This window comes from Ochlerotatus camptorhynchus, unplaced genomic scaffold (genome assembly GCF_037179485.1).
Source record: "Ochlerotatus camptorhynchus isolate MF236.1 unplaced genomic scaffold, CSIRO-AGI_Acam_v1.1 ptg000778l, whole genome shotgun sequence".
NCBI classification, from domain to species: Eukaryota; Metazoa; Arthropoda; class Insecta; order Diptera; family Culicidae; genus Ochlerotatus; species Ochlerotatus camptorhynchus.
In genome coordinates, this window is record NW_027041243.1 from 195540 (window position 1) to 219989 (window position 24450).

At 40.0% G+C, this 24450-nt stretch overlaps 1 protein-coding gene across 1 annotated transcript in view; it reads right to left on the reverse strand.

Annotated features, from left to right (window-relative positions):
• LOC135715009 (protein kibra-like) overlaps positions 1–23878 on the reverse strand; it is a 72861-nt gene extending 48983 nt beyond the window's left edge. Inside the window, exons 1-2 of the mRNA XM_065238416.1 lie at positions 23735–23878; positions 22586–23658 (exon numbers count right to left, since the gene is read on the reverse strand). Of these exons, the coding sequence (XP_065094488.1) occupies positions 22586–22710 (125 nt within the window). The 5' untranslated portion in view covers positions 22711–23658; positions 23735–23878. The remainder of the gene's footprint in view (positions 1–22585; positions 23659–23734) is intronic.
• Positions 23879–24450: the final 572 nt, after the last annotated feature.

The following is a 24450-nucleotide window of genomic DNA, read 5'->3' on the forward strand; positions in this document are numbered from 1 at the left end:
GCTCTCCGGCGACCTTCCACCATCATCACTACTACGTCCTCATTTTTATTCTTTTCTTTTTTTAATTTCCTCAACTGAAACTCCTTCCATTCGGTTTCAAATCTCTTCTTCACTGTATTTTTTCTGCTTTCTTCCTCATTGTCCCCTTCTTCACCCTCTTCATTCCCATCTTTTTCTTCTTGCTCATGTTATTCCTCTCGTGTCTTAATCCTGTATTGCCTGAAAATTCCTTCAATTTGATCACACAGATCTGCCTAAATTTTCTTTTCTACATCATCTACATCATCTATTGCAGCAGCGTTAGGTGTTCTTACCGAATAATGACGTAATCTTGAAACTGTCGTTCGGTCTACGTGTCTGCTCAAACTCTCTTCTAATTCGCGGACTTTATTCGCAATCAGCAAATTCTCCTCCTTAATGTTCACGATCGACGGGTAAGGAACTTTCAATTTTCTGTCTTCCTTAAACAATCTCCTTAGCAACCGTTTGTTATCCTCTAAACTCTCTCTTTTATCCACCCATTGCTTACGCAGTTTTTATTCAAAATCTACCTCATCTGCCAATAGATGTTCCACAGCTGGTAGAATATAATACGAGCTCATTTTTGAGGTAAAAAATATGAATAATAGACTAAACTTCAACCCAAAATTCAAACTGAAACTCCCCTTTTAAAATTATGCTCACTTATATAATATATAAGTTAAATAAAAACAATGATAATCTAAGTATCTTCCACAATTTTTCAAAACGAAACTAGGGCTCTAAATGAATAAACATAATATACCAAACTTTGACTTTAAGCGAAGACAACATAACAAGCAGACTAGCAACTCTTCCAATTTCTCATACGCCCGCTAAGAGCCGCTTAATGGTAAATGCTCCGATCGAATGTTTTAGCGATGATACCAACCATAGGAGAAAGGTGTTGTCGTGGCGCTGCTGCGGAAGACGCTTTGGTGTCATCCTAAAGGTGTATTCAGATCTATTTAAGCGTACATTAGCGGAGCGAAGCAAAATTTGCGTTGGAATGAGAGAGACAACTAGTACTTTTCTCTCTCTCGTACCTTCGCAAAATCTCTCTCCGCCCGTGAAATATCGCTCAGATCTGAATACACCTTAAAGCAGTTCGGAGGCGTTCATTCTTCTCGTCCGGATCGTTACAGGTTTTGGATAGAAGCGAAATTTCCGTTGCTTTATGCGTCCTCGTGGTGGTACAAATTCGGACAAACCTCACGCAGTTTCGACGAAATGGAACCAACGCTGGCGTTGTCATTGAGGTAGGAATTCATCAAGGTAACAATCAGCAAACCACACAAATCCGAACGCGAGAGGATGAGGTCCCGGAATGTATACGACTGCAGGATAGCTTGCTGCTTCTTGGTCAATTTGGAAGATACTCTGCGAACACCAGTGCCACCAATTGGTGGTGGCACTGGTGTTCGCAGAGTATCTTTCAAAGGATCAAAATTTCGCAGGAGTGCTTAATCAGCCACGTCAACGTGTGCAACGTGTGCAACGCGTCAACGTGTGTGTATTAGCTTATTCTTTTCTACAGTGCTTCCACCTTCGCCCAAGCGCAGCGCTACTGTATCTGTCGCTTGGATTCTGGCAAAGTTGCCAGACTTCTTGATGTTTTGTCTTCGCTTTAAGGTGATTGCTTGTAGAGTCACCAAATTGCCACCACGAAGGCTATACGGGCACTTCCACTTCGAGTTTTCAATTACACAAATCTCGGAAATTAATGTCCCATTTCACCTGAAATTGCTACTTCATGTATGCTACAGTACAGCAAACGTGAAGTAACAGTTACATTGTGGTGTGTATCGTAGAAGCTGATATTTGTACACTTAAAGTTTCGACGTGGTTACGAGAATAAGGATCTCACAGCGAAACACGTTAAGGTGATTCCTTGTAGAGTCCACAAATGGCTGCCACGAAGGCTATACGGGCACTTCCACTTCGAATTTTCAATTACACAAATCTTAGAAATTAGTGCCTTAATTCACCTGAAATTGCTACTTTATGTATGCTGCAGTGCAGCGAACGTGGAGTAACAGTTTCATTATGGTGCGTGTCCTGGAAGCTGATATTTGTGCACTTGAAGTTTCGAAGTGATTACGAGAATAAGGATCTCACAGCGAAACACCTTAAAGCTAAATTAAAATAATGACATTCGGTGCCAATGCGACCACTTCAAAATGAACTTCTTGATTCAACTGATCGAAAGTAGGGTAAACGCTCCTATAGTTGCGGTACGTTAGAAGCATTTGGATCCTATAGTTGTGCATGGAGACTCCATACCTAACGCTTCTAACGTACCGTAGCTATAGGAGTGTTTACCCTACTTTAAAACCAATTTAACCGTTGGCTGCTAATGCAACCAACTCACCAATGTAGTGACGCCAATGACGTGTGAGCCCTTTCTATAATTTAATATATGCTATCAAGTCACAAATACTTACCAAGGAGGATGATACTAATTTTCAAAAAAAAAAATCTACAGAAGTTTGATCGTTTACAACCTTTTAATACAAATCTGTAAGAGTTTTAAAAATATAAAAATAAATAGTAAGACGTACCATTGAACTCAACAACTACAAGAGACAGCCCTATGGGGTTGTACGCAAAAGTGACTACTTGGTAAATGTTATTTGTTAACTGCAGCAGGAGCTTGTGTTTTGTGTAGGAATAGGAATTTGAGCGGGGTTCTCTCTGGTTATACTCTTTACCCTTCGGTTCAATTATTGGGCACTCGCAAGAGCTTCGGCCCGTCTACTGCTGGACATGGGTTGAACTGGTGTCTGCGACAAGTTGCAAGGCCGCAGATATCAGTGTCCACCGAGCTAATGCTCCTCATCTTTTTAGTTTTTCTCGTTAAACTCCTTCTCTCAACAAGTTGGTAAATCTTAGCCCTTAGCAGAACGACGCTAAACACTTTTTTCGGTGAATTTATGATCCTGTTTCACGTCATGGTTTTTCTCTATGCCTGTTCAGATAAATTAGTACTTTTATTTATTTTCTCTACTGAGCTAAATCAAACGAGTGGAAATAAGAAGGGATGTCGGTCACGCGCTCGAATAATTGAAAATTCGATAAATATTGAATCGAATAGATGGAAAAATCTTTCCGATTAATCGTTAATAGAATAATTGGACTTTTAGGCATCCGTAGAAAATAGCGTAAGTTCATGTTTTTTAGATGGTCCTTCGAAAATGTCGAACAGCAAAAATGCAAGCAGCAAGTGCAACCCAAGAACCAAAAGCGGTGCGATGCTAGTTTTTATTGTTTAGAAGCTGAGGGATGAAAGTCAATTCTCTCCATCGATTTCCTCTTTTGATGACCATGGCTTCACTAACCTATTTCGCACTATTTCTGCTATGCTCTTCTATCATCCAGAACAACAAACGTACCAATGAATGTGTTTGCCGTCGAGTTAATAACGAAACAGAAAATCGATGAAGAGAATCGATCAAAATCACTTGCACCCCTACTTTCGAGTTTGGTTACAAGATTACAACTCTGGAGATAATTTTGCGTGGTCGTTGGGGGCGTGTGGTTCTGAATATGGTGGTGAGTGTGCAAAATTTAACGCAATATCATCCTCCCTATTCGCACACACCCCAAAGATCGGAGGCGAATGCCACTTCGACTTGTTTCGTCTGTTACGACTCTCTGATGACTGTGTTGGGGAAACAGCAATGCTACATGGACATGTTTCATGTAGAAACGATTCTCTGATGACTGTGTTCGGGAAGTTTTTGCTGAAATCAACAGTTGAAAGCATTGCTATAGACGCGTAGACATATTTCTGATTGAGTGGTGATAAAATTATTGAAATTGACCCAGGACCAGCTGAGTTATTAACGTTCAAAATCTTTCATAATTTCGTTACATGTTTCATTTTCGGTTTTCACAAAGTGTACCCCTATATAGCAATCAAAGACGTAGTCCTACGTCAAAATGTTCCACTAGAATGCAGAGAAAGTCTACCAACTAACTCACAAGTCGAATTACGACTGGCCTAAGAAAATTGCATCATGATTTCATGGACGTATGCCACAGCGAATTGCAATACATACAACGAAGAGGTACACCCTTTGTCCAAACAAAAATCTCGATATCAATGCAAACAAAAAAAAAATGATCAATGCGGTTTCAACCTTGACGGCTATCGGTTTGTAGGGACAAGCTGCCTTCTAAGAGCCGGACGCTTCCGCTCGGTGCAGATCGGAAAAGAGTCAACGCCGAAAAGAAAAAGACCAAGCTAAATAATCGCACTCACGGCACATATTTTTATCGCCGGCTAATCACCTGAGGAATTTTTATTATCTACAAACACAGGTGAATATAAGGTAAATAAACAAGTTTTTTCTTCCCCCGGTTTGCGGTGCTGATTCCACGAAGAGAACCGTTTCTTCGCCACGCCGCACCGCCGCACTAGACCCCAACCAACAACAGCAGCAGCAGAATGCAATAAGAAGGGTTGGTTCACTTGTCCTGGCCTGCTCCATGAATTAACTGACCCGGTCGTCGTCAGTCAATGTGATGACGATTCACTTCCAACACATTCCTATTGTGGTGGCTTGAAATGGCATCTATGCTAGCTGCCCCCGGGCGGTCGGTGTTGGTGAGACTGTGCTTGTGCACCGAGCCTAGTTTCAGTCCAGAGAAGGAAACTAGTTAAGTCATATGGGCCACAACACCACCACTACCACAGGAGACCCTGAAGGCATTCGAGAATGTATCCACACACCTACCAATATGCTAGAGTGCATAAATATTTCAATGCAAGCAAAAGCGGTTTTGGCTTCGGACCCTGCTTGAACCGCTGGATGATATAGTGCAGCATGAGAGCATACGAGAGAGGAGCTTAGCAGTTGGTGGCGGCGAAGGGCCACGAAGGAGATGCTGCTCCAAGACGGATAATAACGCATAGCGAGCGCGGAGAGCGGTGGTGGTTGGTTGGACGGGGAGGGCGGAGGGTGCTATACATATGTTTTGCACCTCTTGAATCATCCGGTAAACCGTTTGCTATTTAGCGCGCGCCCGCCGTTCTCATAAAGAGAAGGTGCTGTTGTGCTCTTTTTTTCTTTTTGCTGAACAAGCAAACACCGCTAACGGAGCTCTGTGCATCGGGTGTTGGAGGTTTTGCATGTGGGATTGCAATGTGCTTATGGGTTTAAATTGGCGGGCGATGGCGATGGATTGTCGAATGGGATTGCATTCTTTGTGATTCAATTGAAATAGAGAATTTTAATTCATATTTGATGAATTCTGCAAAAATGTGGTTTTGATTGTGAAATGACCGCTAAGCTACCATTCGAGAAGAGCATAACGAGATATCCAACAATGTCCATTACAATGTACATATGTAACCTCTGATTGATTCTATTACAGATTTGCATGAAAATTATGCAGGATTTGCAATTTTTCACGACTTGAACAGACTCTGTAATGTGGTCGCCTGAAGGTTTTTAAATTAATTTTGATATTTTTCGAACTAAGTTTGTTTCCCCAAATGCATTGCGTCTAGAAAATCAACGCGTGAAGGTTTTATACAAAAATATGCATGAAACACATGCAAAGGTTTCAATAAAGCCAACCTTACATTGGATGTAAGAGAAATTTGTTTTGCGTGTAGAAATACAATGCGCTTTTATGAAAAAATTGTCGTTGAAATCCCATTGTCTGATATCAGTTTGATATGGGTTTGGATAATCTCAAGGAAAAGCACATGAAACTACCAAACCAAGTCCAGAGAACTTTCAAACATGTTTATGATTGCATAATCATAAACATACTTGTAGAAAAAGCTAAATTTAATGAAGCTCTGTGGCAAGTAAAGGGGACATGACAAGGCATTTTCATAAAATTCACACAGGGAGCTCCGAAAGCTGATAGAATTATTCCAGAGCAAGGTCTCTAGACTTTAAATTACAAGAAATTTATGTTAGAAGCCATTAACTCAGGCCCTTATAAATGCTCCTCGTCGAGGTTAGCATTTGACTATTTAAGTTAAAATTATCACGGGAAACTGTTCGGGGTGGGTACCACTTCTTCCACAGACGTAACTCTTTGAAAAAGTTTTTCTTGAAACCATAGTATCTCAAAACATAGGACCTCAGTAACGACATCTCTCTGGCTTCTCGCGGAAAACAAGCTTGCTCGCTAACTCGCAAACAATATTGCATACAAGTTCTGTAAAATGTATACACTAATAGAATTCCACACATTTTTCTTGACGAATTTGATGAAATTTATGAGTCAAATGAATAGTATGTGTGGTTACACATGGCTTTTAGGTGTACACATATTATGACCGACCCATAGATATCATTTGTTGATCACATTGCAAAAATTCATGTGTGGGACACATGAAAACAATTTTTGAAATTTTATCAGTGTAGAAACGTCAAAGTGATCTGATGCCAGCGCTACGACGAGTAGTTCGAGGAACTGATAATATTCAAATTAACCGTTAAATGCAATGCAATGAAGAGTTACGTCTGTTTGTCTGTGCTTCTACTTTATGTATCGCTAGCCTTAAAAGGCCCATCCGTTGGTTCTCTGTAATGAAGTAGCAACTATGGGTCATTAATCAAGCTAAAGCTCAAGCTCCATATCATCGTTGGCAATCTACAGGTCACAAGCCAACGGTGATTCGTGGGCTGTTCTTAAATGGGTTGCAGGAATCCAAACAGAAGTTTAAGTGTAATCCCAATTTAAGATAATTTTCAAACAAATAAAAAAAAAAAAACATTTGTATAACAATCCGCACGACCTAATGGAATCCTTATAAAGAACTTTAGATGAGTACCTAATTTGATTTAGTTCAATGTTTTTTTTTATTACAATGATTTTTTTACGGTTAATGAGCTATTTTTAGAATGTATTCGTGATTAAAGCAACTTCTTGCGGATAAAAGTCCAATCTTCTTTATGTCAGTAGGGAAGTTGAAACGAATTTTATGTAAATGTTGAAAAACCTATCGTTATAGATGGAGAATCATGACTAACATATGAAAAAAGGGGTATCTTCATGGAAAAAAAAACAACAAGGAGCAGCCCAATGGAGTTGTACTCAATAATGACGTAGGACTACGTGGTCTTATATAATAAATCTTATTTGTTAACTTTAGCAACTGGAGCTTGTGTTTTGTGTAGGAACAGAAATTTGAGCGGAGTTATCTCTGATTATACTCTTTAGTATGACGCGCTTGACATAGATGGCCCACAGCGACTCACAAAGAGCTACTGATTCCGATCAATAGCGGTGCGGCTTCTTCCTCTTTCTATCGATGCTCATGTGGGCTGCAGCTCACTGCTTGCAGGCAGCCTTTCGTTGTGTACTGGAGAACAATGTTCAACGCCACGTGCCGAAAGCCGAAGACCGGACACCACCACACACGGTGATTGGAACTGAATCCGATCACTGCTACCTGCTTTCGGGGAGCCTTTCATTGTGTACTGGAGAACACCCCTACTCACCACGAGGTGAATGAATAAACACCGTTTGGTAAGACCGGGTGGAATGCAACTTTGAAATCTGTGTTAGGGAAATCGTTTTTTTTTCGCAGGCTATCGGTTATAATTTTAATTATCAAAGCAACAGTTGCACATTCGGGCAATTTTCGATAGTGACATTTTGAAAAATGATAAAGTCTTAAATTTTATGGTGCGTAGAAATATATCTGATCGATTGGTGATGAAATCATTGAAATTGATGCAGGGGCAGCTGAGTTATTAACGTTCAAAATCTTTCATAATTTTGTTACATGTTCCATTTTATGTTTGCACAAAGTGTGCCCTCATATAGAAATCACCGACGTAGTCCTACGTCAAAAATTATTTTCAAAATATCTCGAAAACAGCTGCATTTAGGAAGTTGCTCGCCAAAAGTGTTTTTATTTGAAAAGACCTTAAGAATCATATATTATTGCGTCTTTTTAGAAATATATGGGACTTCGCGAAGTATTCCCATATGCTTATGAAAAAACGCAACAGTAATACCCACCGGTGGAAGCTAACGATTTTAAATTGGCTCACTACTTGGGACCGAAGAGAGTACCAGAGCTGAGTCAAAAAGTTGAGCACGTTTCTTCGGGATCTTCTGGTCTTAGATTTACTTCTATGGTAATACCATAGAGGTAACTCTAAGAGCTTGAGACCAATAGGCTAGACAAGTAGTGAGCCAATTTAAAATCGTTAACTTCCACGGGTAGCTATTACTATCTACTATATATGAGTATCACTAGGGAAAAGATGAAAATCTTACTTTTATCTCAATAAATCAACTTTTTTGTATAACCGTTGCATTGTTTTAATATTACTGATGAGTTTTCTGAATATCGGTACTAAATTAGCTGGCATATATAATAAACGTTTAAGGTAAAACTTTGAATATCAATGGTCCCTAGACTGATGTAAAATTTGAAATTTTCGCTCCACAGTGCTCAAACGGTTCCAAATTGGGTCCTGATTTTCCTCCCAGAGCCTGTCAATCAAAACTTAAAAGACTGCAAGTAAAGCTTGAGTCATTTAATATTTGGACGCACTGTTTATTTTACTGCAGTGCTCCTAGCGGTCGAATCTGGAATGTTTTGACAGCAGTTTGTTTTTAAATGTTTCCTTTTTCAGTGCTGAAAAGTTCGTCACGATTCATTTTGTTTAAAAGAAGTTACACTTGATGGAAGCCGCGAACCGAAAATTAATTTTGGACACCCACTTGAAAAATCCGACATGGTTAGGTTAAAAAATCGCGAAGTCGTTGAAATTGGCTAAATCCACCGTGTGCAGTGTCCTCAAACGTTTCCGTTAGCGACATACTATCGATCGGCAGGATCATAGCAAGCGTCGTAGTGGAGCTAGGGATCGGAAGCTGCATTTGAAGGTGTTGAGAACGGCTAGGGCAAACCCAGGGCTGTCAGATTATGATATCGCCAACAAATTCAGTGCCAGCCAAAGCGCCGTCTGAAGAAGTCGTCAGCGAGAAGGATTTCGATCTTTTCGGGCCAGTAAGCAACCAAACAGGATACTGAAGCAGAATCTAGTGGCCAAAGAAGGTGCTTGGAAGTTGTACAATTAGGTACGAAGGATGCATCTTCATGGACAACGAAACGTACGGGCAGCTTCCCGAACAAAAGTTCTATAAAGCCACTGGTCGAGGTGATGTCCCTTGCAAGTTTAAATTCGTTTTTGGCGATAAATTTGCAAGAAAGCTTATCTGGTGAGGTGCAGCTGCGGATAAAAACAACCAGGTTTTCGTGACAAACAAGACTATGGATTCGAAAAAATATAACGTATTCTTCCGTACATTAAGGCTCACAATGGACCTGTAAATTTTTGGCCTGATTTGGCAAGCTGCCACTACAGCGGAGAAGTTCTACAGTGGTATCGAGACAACGGCCCTCAATTCCGGCTGAGGTGACTCGGGATACGACAGAGATGACGAGATGGTGGAACAAAACGGCCGCTCAGGTTAACCAATAAAGTATCCAAAACATAATGAGTGGTATTCCAAGAAAAAATCGAGATTTCATCAAAAACAAATCGCAAAGGAATCCTCTTCGACGGCTTCCACGCCAGGAAAGGACGGAGAGGCACGATTTGGGGTTGGTCGCTGGTTTGGGGTATTTTGTCTAGACAGTTTTATCAAACTCTAGCCTTGATAAATGCTGTTTCTGTGATTTCGATCGGAGGGAGAAAACGAAACACCGCACTTCGCCGGTCTTATCGCGTACATTGTACGTAACGAGTATAGCGTAAAGAGGTTTTGTGTGAACTAATTCCGTTTTAGTTTGATGAACCAGGTTCGAATCTGTGTTAGTTTCTTCAAAATATCACTCTCGCGGTGAACTGGGTGAACTGAAATGTTGTGTGCATGTGTATGTGTGACTTGAATTAGAAAAGTCAAAACAAAAAGGCAATGACAGTTAGCTGCCAAGCGATTGCTCAACAGCAGTTTTCCTGGTGGGGACGTGCTGTCAAATCAGCCTACTGATCATCTTTTATGAAACTGGTTCCAAACGTAAACAAAAGCTGTAGGTTTCTTATGGCTTGTTTACGTTTGAAACCAGTTATGCGAGGTAGGCGACGATTGTTCGTATTTGACAGCCACCTCCCCCCCTTGCAGTTTTCAGCTTAAATATGCACTGGGAATTGTCTTGTTCACTGCTGATTGTGACCGCTGTCATTTTATATTTTCCAAAATTTATTTGAACGCACACAAATTACGAACTAATTTATGATCATGAAGGAGACGTAATCCAACAGCATTATTACATATGATTGAGGAATATGGGCAGTAAGAATCACTTTTGAAATTGCATTTTTCATCTTTGCTGAAAATTGTATGCAGTTTAACAAAACAGCGTTTGTTTCGTACCACATTTAAAAATTGGTAAGACTTGCGGTGATTCGGGATATTCATAGAACCATTTTCTGGCCACCCAATAACAGAATCGGTCTGAGGATTGCATGTTATAGCTATGCTCAAGATTCTATGCAATTAATAAAAAAAAAATCGTGTATTTCTAGGACGGCTTTCAGTAATGGACAGTTTTCCCGGTGATTCTGGATATCTAGGGATCCTTTTTCCGACCACCCAGTAACAGAATCGGTATGAGGATAGCATATTTCATCTATGCTCAATATACAAATTACAAAAAAACTTTAATCTCTAGGCTGTCTTTCAAGAATTCACCATACGCCTCTAATTATTTTTTTTTCGGTCCAACTGGCCAACTACAAGTCCAATCGATTCCCTATCTGTTTCGCTGAAATATTTTTCAATATTTTCAGACTGGCTGATTCTTTGTTGTTTGCCTTTTGACATTTCACCATAAAAATTTCGCCATTGAATGTATGCGTGAAACTGAGGAACCACGCAAAAAAAAATCGGGTTCGAACCTAAAGGGTGATACGGTCAAAATTTGGTCAATATCAACTTGACGTATTTCTTTCAATTTTGCATTTAAAAAACCTGAACACCCCTCATTTTGAAGGTGTGTGTGTGTGTGTAGAATGTTGCTCCTATTTTGATTTTGGAATTCACTCTTCAGTTGTCAAAATGCCGTCCAAGCAAGAAGAGCAGCGTATCAAAATTTTGCTCGCGCATCGCGAAAATCCGAGCTACTCGCACGCAAAGTTGGCAAAATCGCTAAAAGTTGCCAAATCAACCGTTACAAATGTAATTAAAGTGTTTGGGGAACGTTTGTCGACAGCCAGGAAGTCTGGATCGGGGGGAAATCGAAAACCGGAAGCCGCTGAGACGACAAAGAGAGTTGCCGGTAGTTTCAAGCGAAACCCTAACCTCTCTCTCCGAGATGCCGCAAATAAGCTGGGTGTATCGTCTACAACCGTGCATCGAGCCAAAAAACGAGCCGGACTATCGACTTACAAGAAGGTAGTGACTCCAAATCGCGATGATAAACAAAATACGACGGCCAAAGCGCGATCCCGGAGGCTGTACACGACGATGCTGACGAAGTTTGACTGCGTGGTAATGGACGACGAAACCTACGTCAAAGCCGACTACAAGCAGTTTCCAGTTTTATACGGCAAAAGGAAGGGGAAAGGTAGCAGATGTTTTCAAGCACATGAAACTGTCAAAGTTCGCAAAGAAATATCTGGTTTGGCAAGCCATCTGTACCTGTGGCTTGAAAAGCAGCATTTTCATAGCTTCCGGGACTGTCAACCAAGAAATTTACGTGAAAGAGTGTTTGAATAAACGTCTGCTGCCTTTCCTGAAGAAACACGGTTGTTCCGTACTGTTTTGGCCGGATTTGGCATCTTGCCATTACGGTAAAAAGGCCATGTAGTGGTACGCCGCCAACAACGTGCAGGTGGTTCCCAAGGACAAGAACCCTCCCAACACGCCAGAGCTCCGCCCAATTGAGAAATACTGGGCTATTGTCAAGCGGAACCTAAAGAAGACCAAAAAAACTGCTAAGGGCGAGCAGCAGTTCAAGGCAAACTGGCTTTCTGCGGCGAAGAAGGTGGACAAGGTGGCTGTACAAAATCTGATGGCAGGGGTCAAGCGTAAGGCCCGGCAATTCGGATTTGGAAAAGCGGAAGCCTAACTGAATATTTTTCCTGAATTTTATACTAATTGAACTTGAAAAAGAAATTTAATTTGATTTTTTAAATAAACGATTTCACCGATTTACACGCGTTTTCCCTTGACCAAATTTTGACCGTATCACCCTTTAGTCGTTCTTCAGGTTGCTTGGTGGCGAACCTAGGTTGGTAACTGGCGTTCAAACTATCAGTTTGACAGCTCTCAGGTTGCAACCCGGGTGAGGGTTCGCTTCAAACTAAAACGGCGTAAGCTAACCCATACGGGAGGTGTGTTATTTTTATATTTTCCTGCTGTGCGATCGAAACGTCAACCAAACCGTTTGTTTACATCAAAAAAAAAGGATTTTTCACAACGCAAATTAGAGCATTTTTCATTGAATATCTTGCCAATTTCAATCAGTAATTATCTTATTATATGATTTTTCACATGTCTGAACTGATTAGCACACACACACAAGAAATCCGGAACATCGTAACTACTAAGGCACTATTGGAATTTTGCATTTTCTCATCAAAAATTTTCATGAACACTAGCAGAATCCATGCAAAAATGATACAGAATTAAATTTTTCAATTATCGATCAATCTTTCGAGCATCTCAGATGAATCAATTTATCAGGAAAAGTGAAAAAATGTTCCGCTTCCAATGTCTCACGTCAACAATTTCTGCTCACAACCAGAGTTTGGATCGATTGCTAATTAAAAAGCTAAAAGGCAGAAGAGACAATAGGGGGGCGAAATCGAACCACTTTTCTGTCAAACGCGAACCAGCTCGTGATTGGCCAATTTGAAGTGCGTAAGATAAAGATGAAGATAGATATAGATAGAGAAGCCAGTTGTCTCCTCTTCCTCTTAGTTAAAAAGGCGTATAATAATGATGATATTAAGTTACATTGTCATTGATAATGTCAATATACAAATATTGATGAAATTCTCGATGAAATTGAAGGCAACATTGGTCATACGATTATTGACAGTATCCATTGCACTCATCAAACGTCCGCTTTAGATTCATGCTTCAAACGAGTGAGTGCCAATAACCGTGCCCTCGCTGAACCGTATCCATTTGACACACATTCCTCAGCTGCGGGGTCAACCAGCCGCAGAGGAAGATCTGGTGCAAAACAACAACACAATGTAGAAGGTACCTTTACCTTACCGCAGGAAAGCAAGCGTAGAAATGTAAACGGAACGCCACCATCGTGCAAACATACGCATGCGGTCGACTGAGCAATCGGACTCGACTCCGGCCCGGGCCCGGCATCATCTTGTTGTGTTGTGGAGTCGGCGATTTTTGGAGAAGCGATACGATGGACGGGACGGAACGGAACGGGACGCGCCGCACCAGTGAAGGATAGTACGCATTGTACTTATGTACAGCATCAGCAGCACAGTGGCAGACCGAGCATCTTGATGTCTGATCTGATGGTGATCATGTTGGAGGATGGCATAGCATCTCCGAGGCACACGCGGCGGGTTTCGAACGGACCGCAAGCGAACAACGAAAAATACAGTTGAAGAAAAAAAAATGAGATGCTGCGGTATGCCAAGGTCATTAGCAAATATATTTTGACTGACGTGAGCTCTCCTTCCTTTCTGCTCCGGCTGGTTGGCTATGCTGTTGATGTTGTTGTCGTTGTTGTTGTTGTTGTTCTTGTACGTATTGCCGTAAGCTCACCGGTCAAGACTTCAGAGAGGCGCGAGTGTGACGATTTCTTAATAAGCGCGCGTATGTTGTCACTTGGCTTCGTGAACAGACTTGCAGGTTGGTAAATGGATACGTTGACAAATTTGGTAAAGTTTCTCATATAATCTGATTTCAATTGTTGAGTTGAATCTGAATTTTAATCGTCGTCTTAAATCTTCTTCAAGTGCTAATCACTTAACTAGGCATAGACAACGAACTTGTTTACAAGCTTGAAATACAATACTTGATAGCCACTAAATGCAAGGGATTCAATTAAAAATACTGTACTAAGCTAGGTTTTCGGTGTTCATTGTTCATTGCCTGTAGTTCGGTCGTTTTTGTCGTTACCGCTGAAAACAAAAATTTAGCAATGGTGTAGAAATAAAGATTATGATCAAAGTCATAAGTGTTGTTGCGTGAACAAGCTCAATTCTAAATAGACAGCGGTACAGTCGAACTGTGTCACAACATCGACACGCATTTTGCTGGTTTGGTTTTATGACAGTCAATTTCCTCATTCAGAAGAGGGATACATTTTATGACGGGAATAAAAATAAATGCTTCTTATGCAAACCGAAGGGCACCGGATAAATTCTAGCCAGTGCAAAATGGGATTTCTTTTTTTAGTAATTTAATCCAATATCTCAAAATGCCACTGGACACGATGGGATATTAATGCATCAGATGATAGATTTTTTTTTGAGGAATTGAATGCCTAGGTGGTTGTTCACAGCACCAATAATTTTTCGGTTCCTCAGGGTTTTCCCGTTTAGAAATTACAGGGTATTACATATTTCATTTAACCGATATAATCCGATGGTTTCAAACACCTATTAACCCTACCCTACAAGTCATCAGCTGTCACTGTTTATAAAATAATCATATAATTTCTTCGGCAGAACTGCTCTAGACGTATTACTTTTCAGAAAGAAAAAAAAAATATGAAATGGAATTTTCATTAGCACGTTGATGACCTAGATCTGCAAAATATCATGGAATTATGAATTCGCATAAAATCAACAAGTTTCCTGCAAATAATGAGAGATCTTCAAATCATTCTGGAATTTAAATCTTGAGTTTTACATGCTCAATAAAGTATTATTCGATGTCTGCATGGAATTTTTGAGATTATATTAGCCAAATAACATTTTGGATTGATAATCTTAATAGAAATAGAACCAAAGACAATTTGGAACTCGGCAATCTAACCAGCAACGAACTCAGAAGAGCCGAAGAAGCACTGTTTAAAACAGCTCAAAGTGAGTACTACGCCGATGAAATCGTCATCTTCGTTAAGACCCAAGGGCCTCGAGAGATCGCCACGCCCTCGTAGACAAATCCAGCACAATCTTTTAAAAATGTCCGTTCCTGCCCAAGTAACAATTCAGTAACCATTTAGCATCCACTCTGATTTATGATGGTTTTATAACGGCAATGAACAATCCATATAGTTTAAATATAGCATTTCAAAGTGTAAAACATTTCAGCTATTAGCTGTTTTAAAAACCTTTTATAGTCTGACAAGAAAGTCAAAAACTGTCTTGTTTTCAAAATAAATTTAAAACAATTTAACTTTTCTGTAATTCAAGCTTAATCGTCATTAGCAATTGTTTATTAATGTCTTGATAAAATACTTTATAAACGTGTTCTATCATTATAAAAGCAACCATAAAACCATTATGTGTTGTATTAGAGCAAACAGCATTTATTGTTGCTTTTCAGGTTTTTTAAAGTGCATCATTAACTCCCCAATTACTTTGTTTACAAATTGAGCTTAAAAGATGGTTCTTCATAGTTAATAAATGCCAAATTTATGACAAGGAAATCTCTAGGGATAGACGAAGTAGGATGAAAAATTCAAGTCGATTTCAGTAAAATTTACTTCTTTAGAAGAACCAGCACACCATCAATGACTGACCATCTGGCGGAGAAGAGTAAAGTGAGGGTGGTCCTCGAATTCATAAAACATTGTCTAAAGTTTAAAAACATACCAGCTTTCTCCAGATCTTGCGAATAACAACCGACAGCAAACCACTGAAACTGTTAGTTAGCGGAGATTAGCTGGTTTCCGATCCATAACAGCGATTTTATTCGGCGAAAGAATCAACTCTTCGAAAATTTCATTCAAGCGTACATCCCTGCATCGTTGGATGGTGCACTTCTGTAACCATCCGGAAGAAGGGGACCTTTTTCGGGAATGATTGCGCTTCCAACTGTTCGAAATGCGAAATGTTGTAAAACAATATCGCAAACTAACTGAGTAACTGCTCCCAATCCATCGGGAGAAAACCGCCTGGAAGAATCCTGGATCTCACAGCGCAACTATCGATAGATAAACAAACTTTGACGTTTAACTTTTTGCAGGCAACTTTGCCTCCATAAATGCTGCCATAAATTTGAACGGGTTAGGATCAAGGAAAATGGCTTTAGATAAATACAATTCGGCGTGCAAGTTTTCTTCATAAAAGCCATTTTGAAACCTTATTAATTTGTTAGGGAATTCTTGAAAGCAAAACAACTTTTTCACAAATGACCCATGAAAATCAACTTGTATGCCACCACCATGTTGCAATTAGTTTGCTTGTATAATTTTATAATCTTCGATTTTCAGTCAATATTTCCTTAGATATAACTTTATTTTGGTAAATTTAGCAATGAGCAATGAAGAATACATTTTTTTTTCAAAGTTAAATAATTAGTCAAATCGACGTTTTACGAGGGTGGACTTAATTTTTTCGATGTTTTCACGTACATTTCACATAAAATTTAATATTTCATTTAAAACCACCTAATGAGAACTATTGTAATAAATTTGGATATTCAACAAGATTTTTATACCATCAGTTTCTATTTTAATTATTTTGATATGTTGATATGAAATGTTGGTCGATTCCAATGCCATACCTAGAAGTTTTTAGTATTCAATCAAATATTAAAAATTAAAACACTCCATAACGGCTTAGAATGGAACGCCGCTTATCAAGGGCAGTTCAATCTATGATGAAAATTAATTGGGTTGTTTAGGGGTATTGAGGTAAATACATATTCGTTATCTGCTTTAAAAATGGATCCGAAATCCTAAATTTCATCAATTTTGGTACACGGGAACTATTTTAAATAAGTACGATTACATTAGCAAAAAATACCATCTTAGCGCCCCTTGGTGGGACTTTGTATGGGAGCGACCCTAGCAGCACGCTTGTCACTGAAGAATTGTGTTTGCTTGTGTGCAACTTATTTCAGTTACAATCAAGTTGCAGGAACTTATTACTATGGAAGTGTGTTGCTTTGCGAGCTGTCAACGAATAGATTTAGTGTCAACGATCAAAAATTTAAATCTTGATTTAAAAATCGATATGATTGTCTACGGGATCGAGCTTTGGAGGCGAACCAGCCCAAGGCTTAAAGCCTCCCTAATGAAGATAAATTAATTAATTAATTACGGGATCGATAAAAAAATATCGTTGTGCTCAGAAAACGAAGCTCTATCAGATGATGTAAAAAAAATCGGTATATTTTTCGAAGATAAACAACTCAATTGCACTGGATTTATGTGGCCTTTAAAATTATATACGCATTTTGACGTTGGATAACGTCTTTCGGCAACATACGGGGGTACAAAATTAAAAACAGTCATTTTGGATGCGTTACGAAAAATTAAAAGATTTTGAACGATAATAACTCAACCGTCTCTCGATAGATTTACGAGATAATGGCATCAATCGATTGGAAATATTTCTAGCAATTTGCTGAATGTTTCAAAACTATTGATTTCATTCTGTTAACTATTGAAAAATGGTTAAAAGTAAACCATTGTCTAAAGATGGTGAAAATCGATTGATTTTTTTATATTCTTATACTTTCTCCAACCGAGACATCAGATGCGAGTATCTGACACCTCTGATATTTTCTGTTCTACTATATAAGCGTCCAACAAGGTCGCCCGTTCCATCATTGTCTATCCGATCGTCGACCCAGCAGCAGAGCAGCAGAGCAGTAGTACCAGAGCAGCGGAAGCAGAGCAACGGCAGCAGAGCCTGGGGGCGAAAGGGCAACTACGCCGAGTGCGTTGGTGCCAGTGCTCCGGTATACTGGGCCGCCGTCATGGAATGCCCAGCTGCTGTAGGGCAACTACGCCGAGCGCGTTGGAAAAATGGCCCTTTTCAGGGCCACAACATTATCAAGAAAGAGTTTAACGTACGTATGCGAATATCTGACACCTCTGATATTTTCTGTTCTACTATATAAGCGTCCAACAAGGTCGCCCGTTCCATCATTGTCAACAACATCAGCCCAACAAAACGGCCCTTTTCAGGGCCACCAAACTTTCGCAAAAGAGTTATTAAGGAATATTCCTAAAATATAATATACACAATTAAGTACAACACATAACAGACGTTATCCAACGCCAACCCTGCGGTCGTATCTAGTATACAACCCTTCCAGCTTTTTAAATTACTGTTCAACTTGGAATTATGAGTGAACATCTATGGAATGTTGTTTGATCCAATAGGTCTTCAAAACATACCTGACAGATGTTATTTGGATTCCTGAACGGATAGCGATCTTCATAAAAAAAATACCTGGTGAACCAAAAGTCTTGAACAAATATCTAGAGGACCTAATGGACATCTTATTCAAATGGGTTTGCAGTCACTTCTTCCTAATTTGATATTGAAGGGAACATGGAGTTAGGGAGGATATCGAGTTAGGCCGATGCCATAGTGAGAGCCAAGCCTTGAAACGAATGTAAGGAATAATATCATTAATGGAAATTCCCATTATTGATATTATTCCTTACATTCATTTCAATGCTTCGCTCGCCTCATCGCTTCTCTTCGCTTTCACAATGGTTTCAGCGTTAACAAGGTAAATTTGTATGGGGAGAGTGGTCCTAGTAGCCTGAATTTCCATTGAGTTTGGTAGACTATCGAGTAAAAGAGAGTTCACTGTATATCCAGAGGATTTTCTGGAGATGATTGATTACTGATTTTGACATGTTGGCCAATTTAAAATTTTCAGAATGAAATCTGATGGACCAGAAATCTTAAATATTTAAAAAAAAAATCCAGATATCAAGACGATTTTTTTGATATTTGATCAAGACTTCAGCTTGATCAGGCATCATTCTGAAGATCTTCAACTGTACAACAATTCACATGAAGATCTTCAACTTACAACATTTTAAATCATATATCCCAGGTAGTTTTCAAGATACCAGGTATTTAGACATTATTTTAAAGCCCTTTATGTGATCTTTGATCTCCAAAAAATGTTTAAGATTTTCGAAGACAACATATCCAAAAGACTGGCAACTTTTCCTGAATCCAAGCGACATACACATTAGCGCTGCACTCGAGCAAAGGTGGAAGCCTTGCATAGAAGAATGGGCAAATACACAAACCTTTATTCTGAGGATAGAACCTTTGGTATCCAATTCGTTCGAAGCATTTACCTTTGAGCGGCAGATGACGCGATTATGCCTGTCTCATACCGGACGTATGAGAAAATGGAAGAGTTGCCAGTCTTCTTGATATGTTGTCTACGCTTCAGATTTATCAGGTATCATTCTGAAGAGCTTCAACAGCCCAACAACTGAAATCACGTCTCCCAGATATTCTCTCAATACTAGATATATCAGAAATTATTTCAAAGCCAGGTGATCATAGATCTCCAAAATGTACACAGGATATTTGACCATGACTTCAGCTTGATCATGCATCATTCTGAAGATCATCAAATGTGTAACAATTCACATGAAGATCTTCAACTGCACAACAATTCAGATCTCATCTCCCAGGTATTTTTCAAGATACCGCGTTGCTCACAAATTATTCAAACGACATCTAGATATTTGCTTTGTACGAATTCTCAAGATATTTGCTTTGTACTTCAGCTTGATCATGTAACATTCTGAAGATCTAAAACCACCAAACAATTCAAATCACCTCTCCCAGATATTCTCTCAAATAACAGGTTGCTAGGAAGTGATTAGAGATTTGCAAAAAGATCTCAGGATATTGGTTCAAGACATCAGTTTCATCATGAATGATTTTAAAGATCTTCATCTGCCCAACCTTTCAAATCACATCTCTCAGATATTATCTCAAACAGCAGGTTGCTCAGAAATTAGGACCTCCAGGTTATCACACAAGCGGCGCCGGTAGGATAGTGGTAAGCGTGATTGCCTCTCATCCTTATGGGCCTTGGTTCAATCCCAGTTAGCGCCGTCGGGATTTTCTGAGGCATAAAATCTCTGATACACGCCTTCCTTCGGAAGAGAAGTAAAGCCGTTGGTCCTAGGTCCATGAGTTGATGAGTCGGATAGGTAGGGTTCAGGGTGGGAACTGCCTCCCTAGCGTCGGTAGCATTGGTACTCAGTACGGAAAACAAGATCGACGAAAAACAAACCGAGAGATCGAGGTTATCAGACATCCCTAAAGTCTTCAAATATTGGTTCAAAACTTTAATTTGATCAGGTATCATTCGGAAAATCTTAAACTACACAACGATCTAAATCCTATTTACCAGATATCCTCTCAAGATACCAGGTAGCTCAGAAATTATTCAAAATACCTCCAGGTGATCATAGAACTCCAAAAAATCCTCAAGATACATGTTTTAGACTACAGCTTGGCCAGGCATCATCCTGAAGATCTTCAACTGCCCAACAATTTAAATCACATCCCCCATGTATTTTTCAAGATACCAGGTTGCTCGGAAGTTATTCAAAAGACCTCCAAGCGATCATAGATCTACAAAATATGGTCAAGATATTTGTTTTAGACTTCAGCTTGATTAGGTATCTTTCTGAAGATATTCAACTGCTCAACAATTCAAATCAAATGAAGATATTCTCAAAGATTTCAGGTTGCTGTGCAATTATTTAAAATAACACCTAGTGATAAGAGATCACCTTGAAAATCTCAGGATGTTTTTTCAAGATTCAATCTGACGATCAGGTATCATACTAAAGATATCCAAGTATTCCATAATCCATATCGCATCTCTCAGATTTTCTCTCACATGGAACATGGCAGCTTAGAAATTATTCCAAAATACTTCATGTAATTTGAGATCTCCATCATAAAGGCGTCTGAATATTTTTCAAAGATTTCAGATTGACCAGGTACTATTGTACAGAAGAAATCAAACTGTTCATCAATTCGAATCACATCTTTTGCTTATTTTCTCATGATGCCAGGTGGCTCCGAAAATATTCCAAAGACAAATATTCAACTATGCAATAGTTCAAATTAAATTATTAACTGACTCATTGCACATTGGTTTGGTCGCTCAAAGCTTAGAATGGTATGGTATTGTCACCTCAGGATACCTTCGTCATCTTACCTATCTATATCTCTTTAATGATCTCCAGCATTCAAAGGGAACTTCGATCAGAATTAACACGATCTTCTTCTTGTTGTTCTTGACATTTCAGGCATACTGTGTATCGCATATTATCTTATTACCAGCTCTCGACATAGTATTCTTAGAGCACTTCCACAGTTATTAATTGAGAGCTTTCGATGCCAGTACCATTTTTGCATTAGTATGATTATGTGACAAGTACAATCAAAATCTATGCCCAGGGAAGTCGAGAAATTTTCCAACGCGTAAAATTCCTAAACCGGACCGGAAATCGAACCCAGCCACCTCCAGCATGGTCTTGCTTTGTAACTGCGCCTTTACCGACTGTGCTAAGGGAGGCCCGCGGACTTCTGAGGGTAACTTCAAAGGAACACTGAAGAGTATATCATGGGAATTTTCGGGACGACTACAAGATCTTTCGAAAGTACAGGTTATGCGAATTGGGCAAAAATCAGCGCGGGTCGAGGAAGGTAGAAAAACTCGTGGAAGCCAATTAAGAGGGACAACACTCGACTACTGCGTAGGTGTTATTTTTGAATACATTGGAAACGAGTCCATTTGAAAGGACAAAGCACGTGGATTTCGTAGAATTTCTTTCTTCTAAAACTATGATGTGCTCAATGTTTTTCGTGGTTCTCAACATATTGTTTTATTTCAAGGTAGTCGGGTCGTAGTAAACATCAGTTTAACTGCTCGAATGAAATGGTTAATTGAAAAAAATATCAAAATTACATCACCATGTCAGATTGGCGATCATGGTAATTTACCATGCCTATACCACTTCCCGTTCCTACCCAAATAGGGAAGCAAATTGTTCACGCTTGTACTGAGCGCACTGTATCATTATCGCCCACTATCTAATTCTCGAAATCACACAGCTTAGTCAACCTTTAAGCACTTTTACGACAAGCAAATTCCATTTAGATCAACAACAGTTTACACACTTTCCTAACAACCAACGTCATCATAGGAATGTCGGTTAAAGCTAAGCCGTACATCGAACGTCCCGAATTGACCGGAAAAAAAATACAGACGACTCATTGTTATTGCAAATCTTGCGTTCATTCCTGGCCGTAAGGTTTACGCATATGAAAAAAATAAATAAAAAATATAGCACATGGGGATTCTTCTGAGCGCGAGTTGTTATTTTGGTTTCGCGGCAGCAGACGGAAAACCGCAGCGCGCACACGGCTTATCGAATTCCATTGCCCTGGCCTGAGCTGTGGAATGCTTTATGTAAATACACAACGCATACATACTAACGTGCACGCATACACATTTCTACTGACATTCCATAATCTAATCTGTATTCCGTGTGCGCTGCGTGCTCGCAAAGTACGCGAATTTTTTTTTTTCCTTCGCTGTTGATTTCAACATAAATATAGATAGGTAGAGCGACTTCGAGGAGGTTTGGAATTTTCCATTCTAGCTAAAGTGCGTTCATACTTACTTGTCACGAGGATCGATCCATGTGGTCTTCTTGTTAATATGATCAATAAAATAAACCTTCCCATCAAAATCCGTGTTAATCTCCCAGCCGAGTGGTAAATCTGCATTGCTGGAACTTTTTGGCATAATTTATTCCGTCCTCCAGTGCGGCTTCCCTCTCGAACTGCTGCGGTTTCTGCCTGAAGTTCCCTGAGAGATCTTCGATTGGAACCTATTTCTTCGTCTTCTGCTTCTTCCGCTCGTTTCTTCACTTCTCGCTCGCTCCACAAACACTTTCTTATTAGCTATTTCGCGGCTTCTTTCGCTTCTTCTGCTTATGCTTCGGCTTCTTCTCACTCAACTCACTTAATACCAGCCTTTAACCACTTTCTTCACTTCAGCTCTTGGCTGCCTGGCTGGCTGCTAGATGTGGATGGATTTGAGCCACTTTGAAGAACTTTTTTTTTTCTCGCTTATACTTTGATTTTACCACGATTCAATCGATTTAGAGACACTTTTTGCTCACTTCCAATTCGATTCACTTGGACCAGACAATTTTCACTCGACGACGACGGTGACAATGCTGGATACGACGATCGCCTGCTTCGATTCACAAACTAGTAGGCTATGCGCATTTCTACTCCATGGTGTCCATGGAGCTCACTCACGCTCACGCTCGGCTCACACTCGAGACTTTCGATACCCCGCGAAGACGACGACGACGACGACGTTTCCGACACACAAGATCCTACATTTCCTTCGCCCAAATCCTCTGGAGCTCTCGCTGCGCAATCTCGAACGCCAAGTTGTTGCTCTTATTTTCCTCCACCGACCGTTGTGCACTGCACTGAATCTAAATCTTCTTCCGTTTTTCGCTCCAATCAAACTCGCAACGCACACTCACTCCGTGGAACTTTTCCCTCACTTCTTCCCAGGTTGCGCGGCGCCCTGTATTTTCCTCAGCCTGGGGTTGGCCTGGTTGTTGCTGATGGTAAGCCCGTTTTTTTTTTCTTGTAGCGCGCGTGCAGCTCACGTAAACAGCGATCTATCGACGACGACGGTGACGACTGCTGCTGCTGCCAGCATTTTCACACTCTGTACCGAGAGAGAAGAGAAAGAAAATCAAAGTTAAAAAAAAAATCACACTTTTCCAGGCAATCACCGCACGCACTTAGGGAAAACGCACACGAGAACCCGAACCGCAAGAAACTGGAAATGTAGAGCAAACTCTGTGCTGCGATGCAATAGTCCTATAGGTAGGTACCACCTCCGTTCGCTTTGCAATTGCGACAAACGACGAACGACAACGACGACGTCGGAGAACACTCGCAATTAATAAACCATTTCAGAGCGCAGTGCCAGCCATATTGAATTAAATTGAAATTCCAATGTTTTTTCTACTCTTTTCTTCGAACCGTCCAACACTCACATACTGCAAACTGTGTAGTAGGCAGGTTATAGGCTACGTCCGTACACGATCGCGATCATCGCATGCTTCTTGGTGTGGAATATGTACTTCTACGACCATCATAGTGAGGAGCCATTGCGCGACGAGAGCACCGCAGCAGGCCATGTGTTTGTGTGCCGTCGTCAGACGCAACTGGCACGCTATTTAAAAACTACCCAAATTTGAGTAGGATCCACTGAACTGAACTCGGTCAAAAATGGATAAAATTTAAGTTGCTAGTGACTAGTTGACAAACGATCAACATCGATTGGATTTTTCATCTGTCAATTTGTCGCTCCCAACATGGTTTATCCCTTTTTTGGGTAGGTTCATTTATGGTCAATTTGGGTGGATCTTAATCAATTTTGGTTAGTATTGAAATAGCGTGAAGACACACCACGTTTGAAGGTGTTTGCGTTCGCGCAAATGCACTGTTGCCA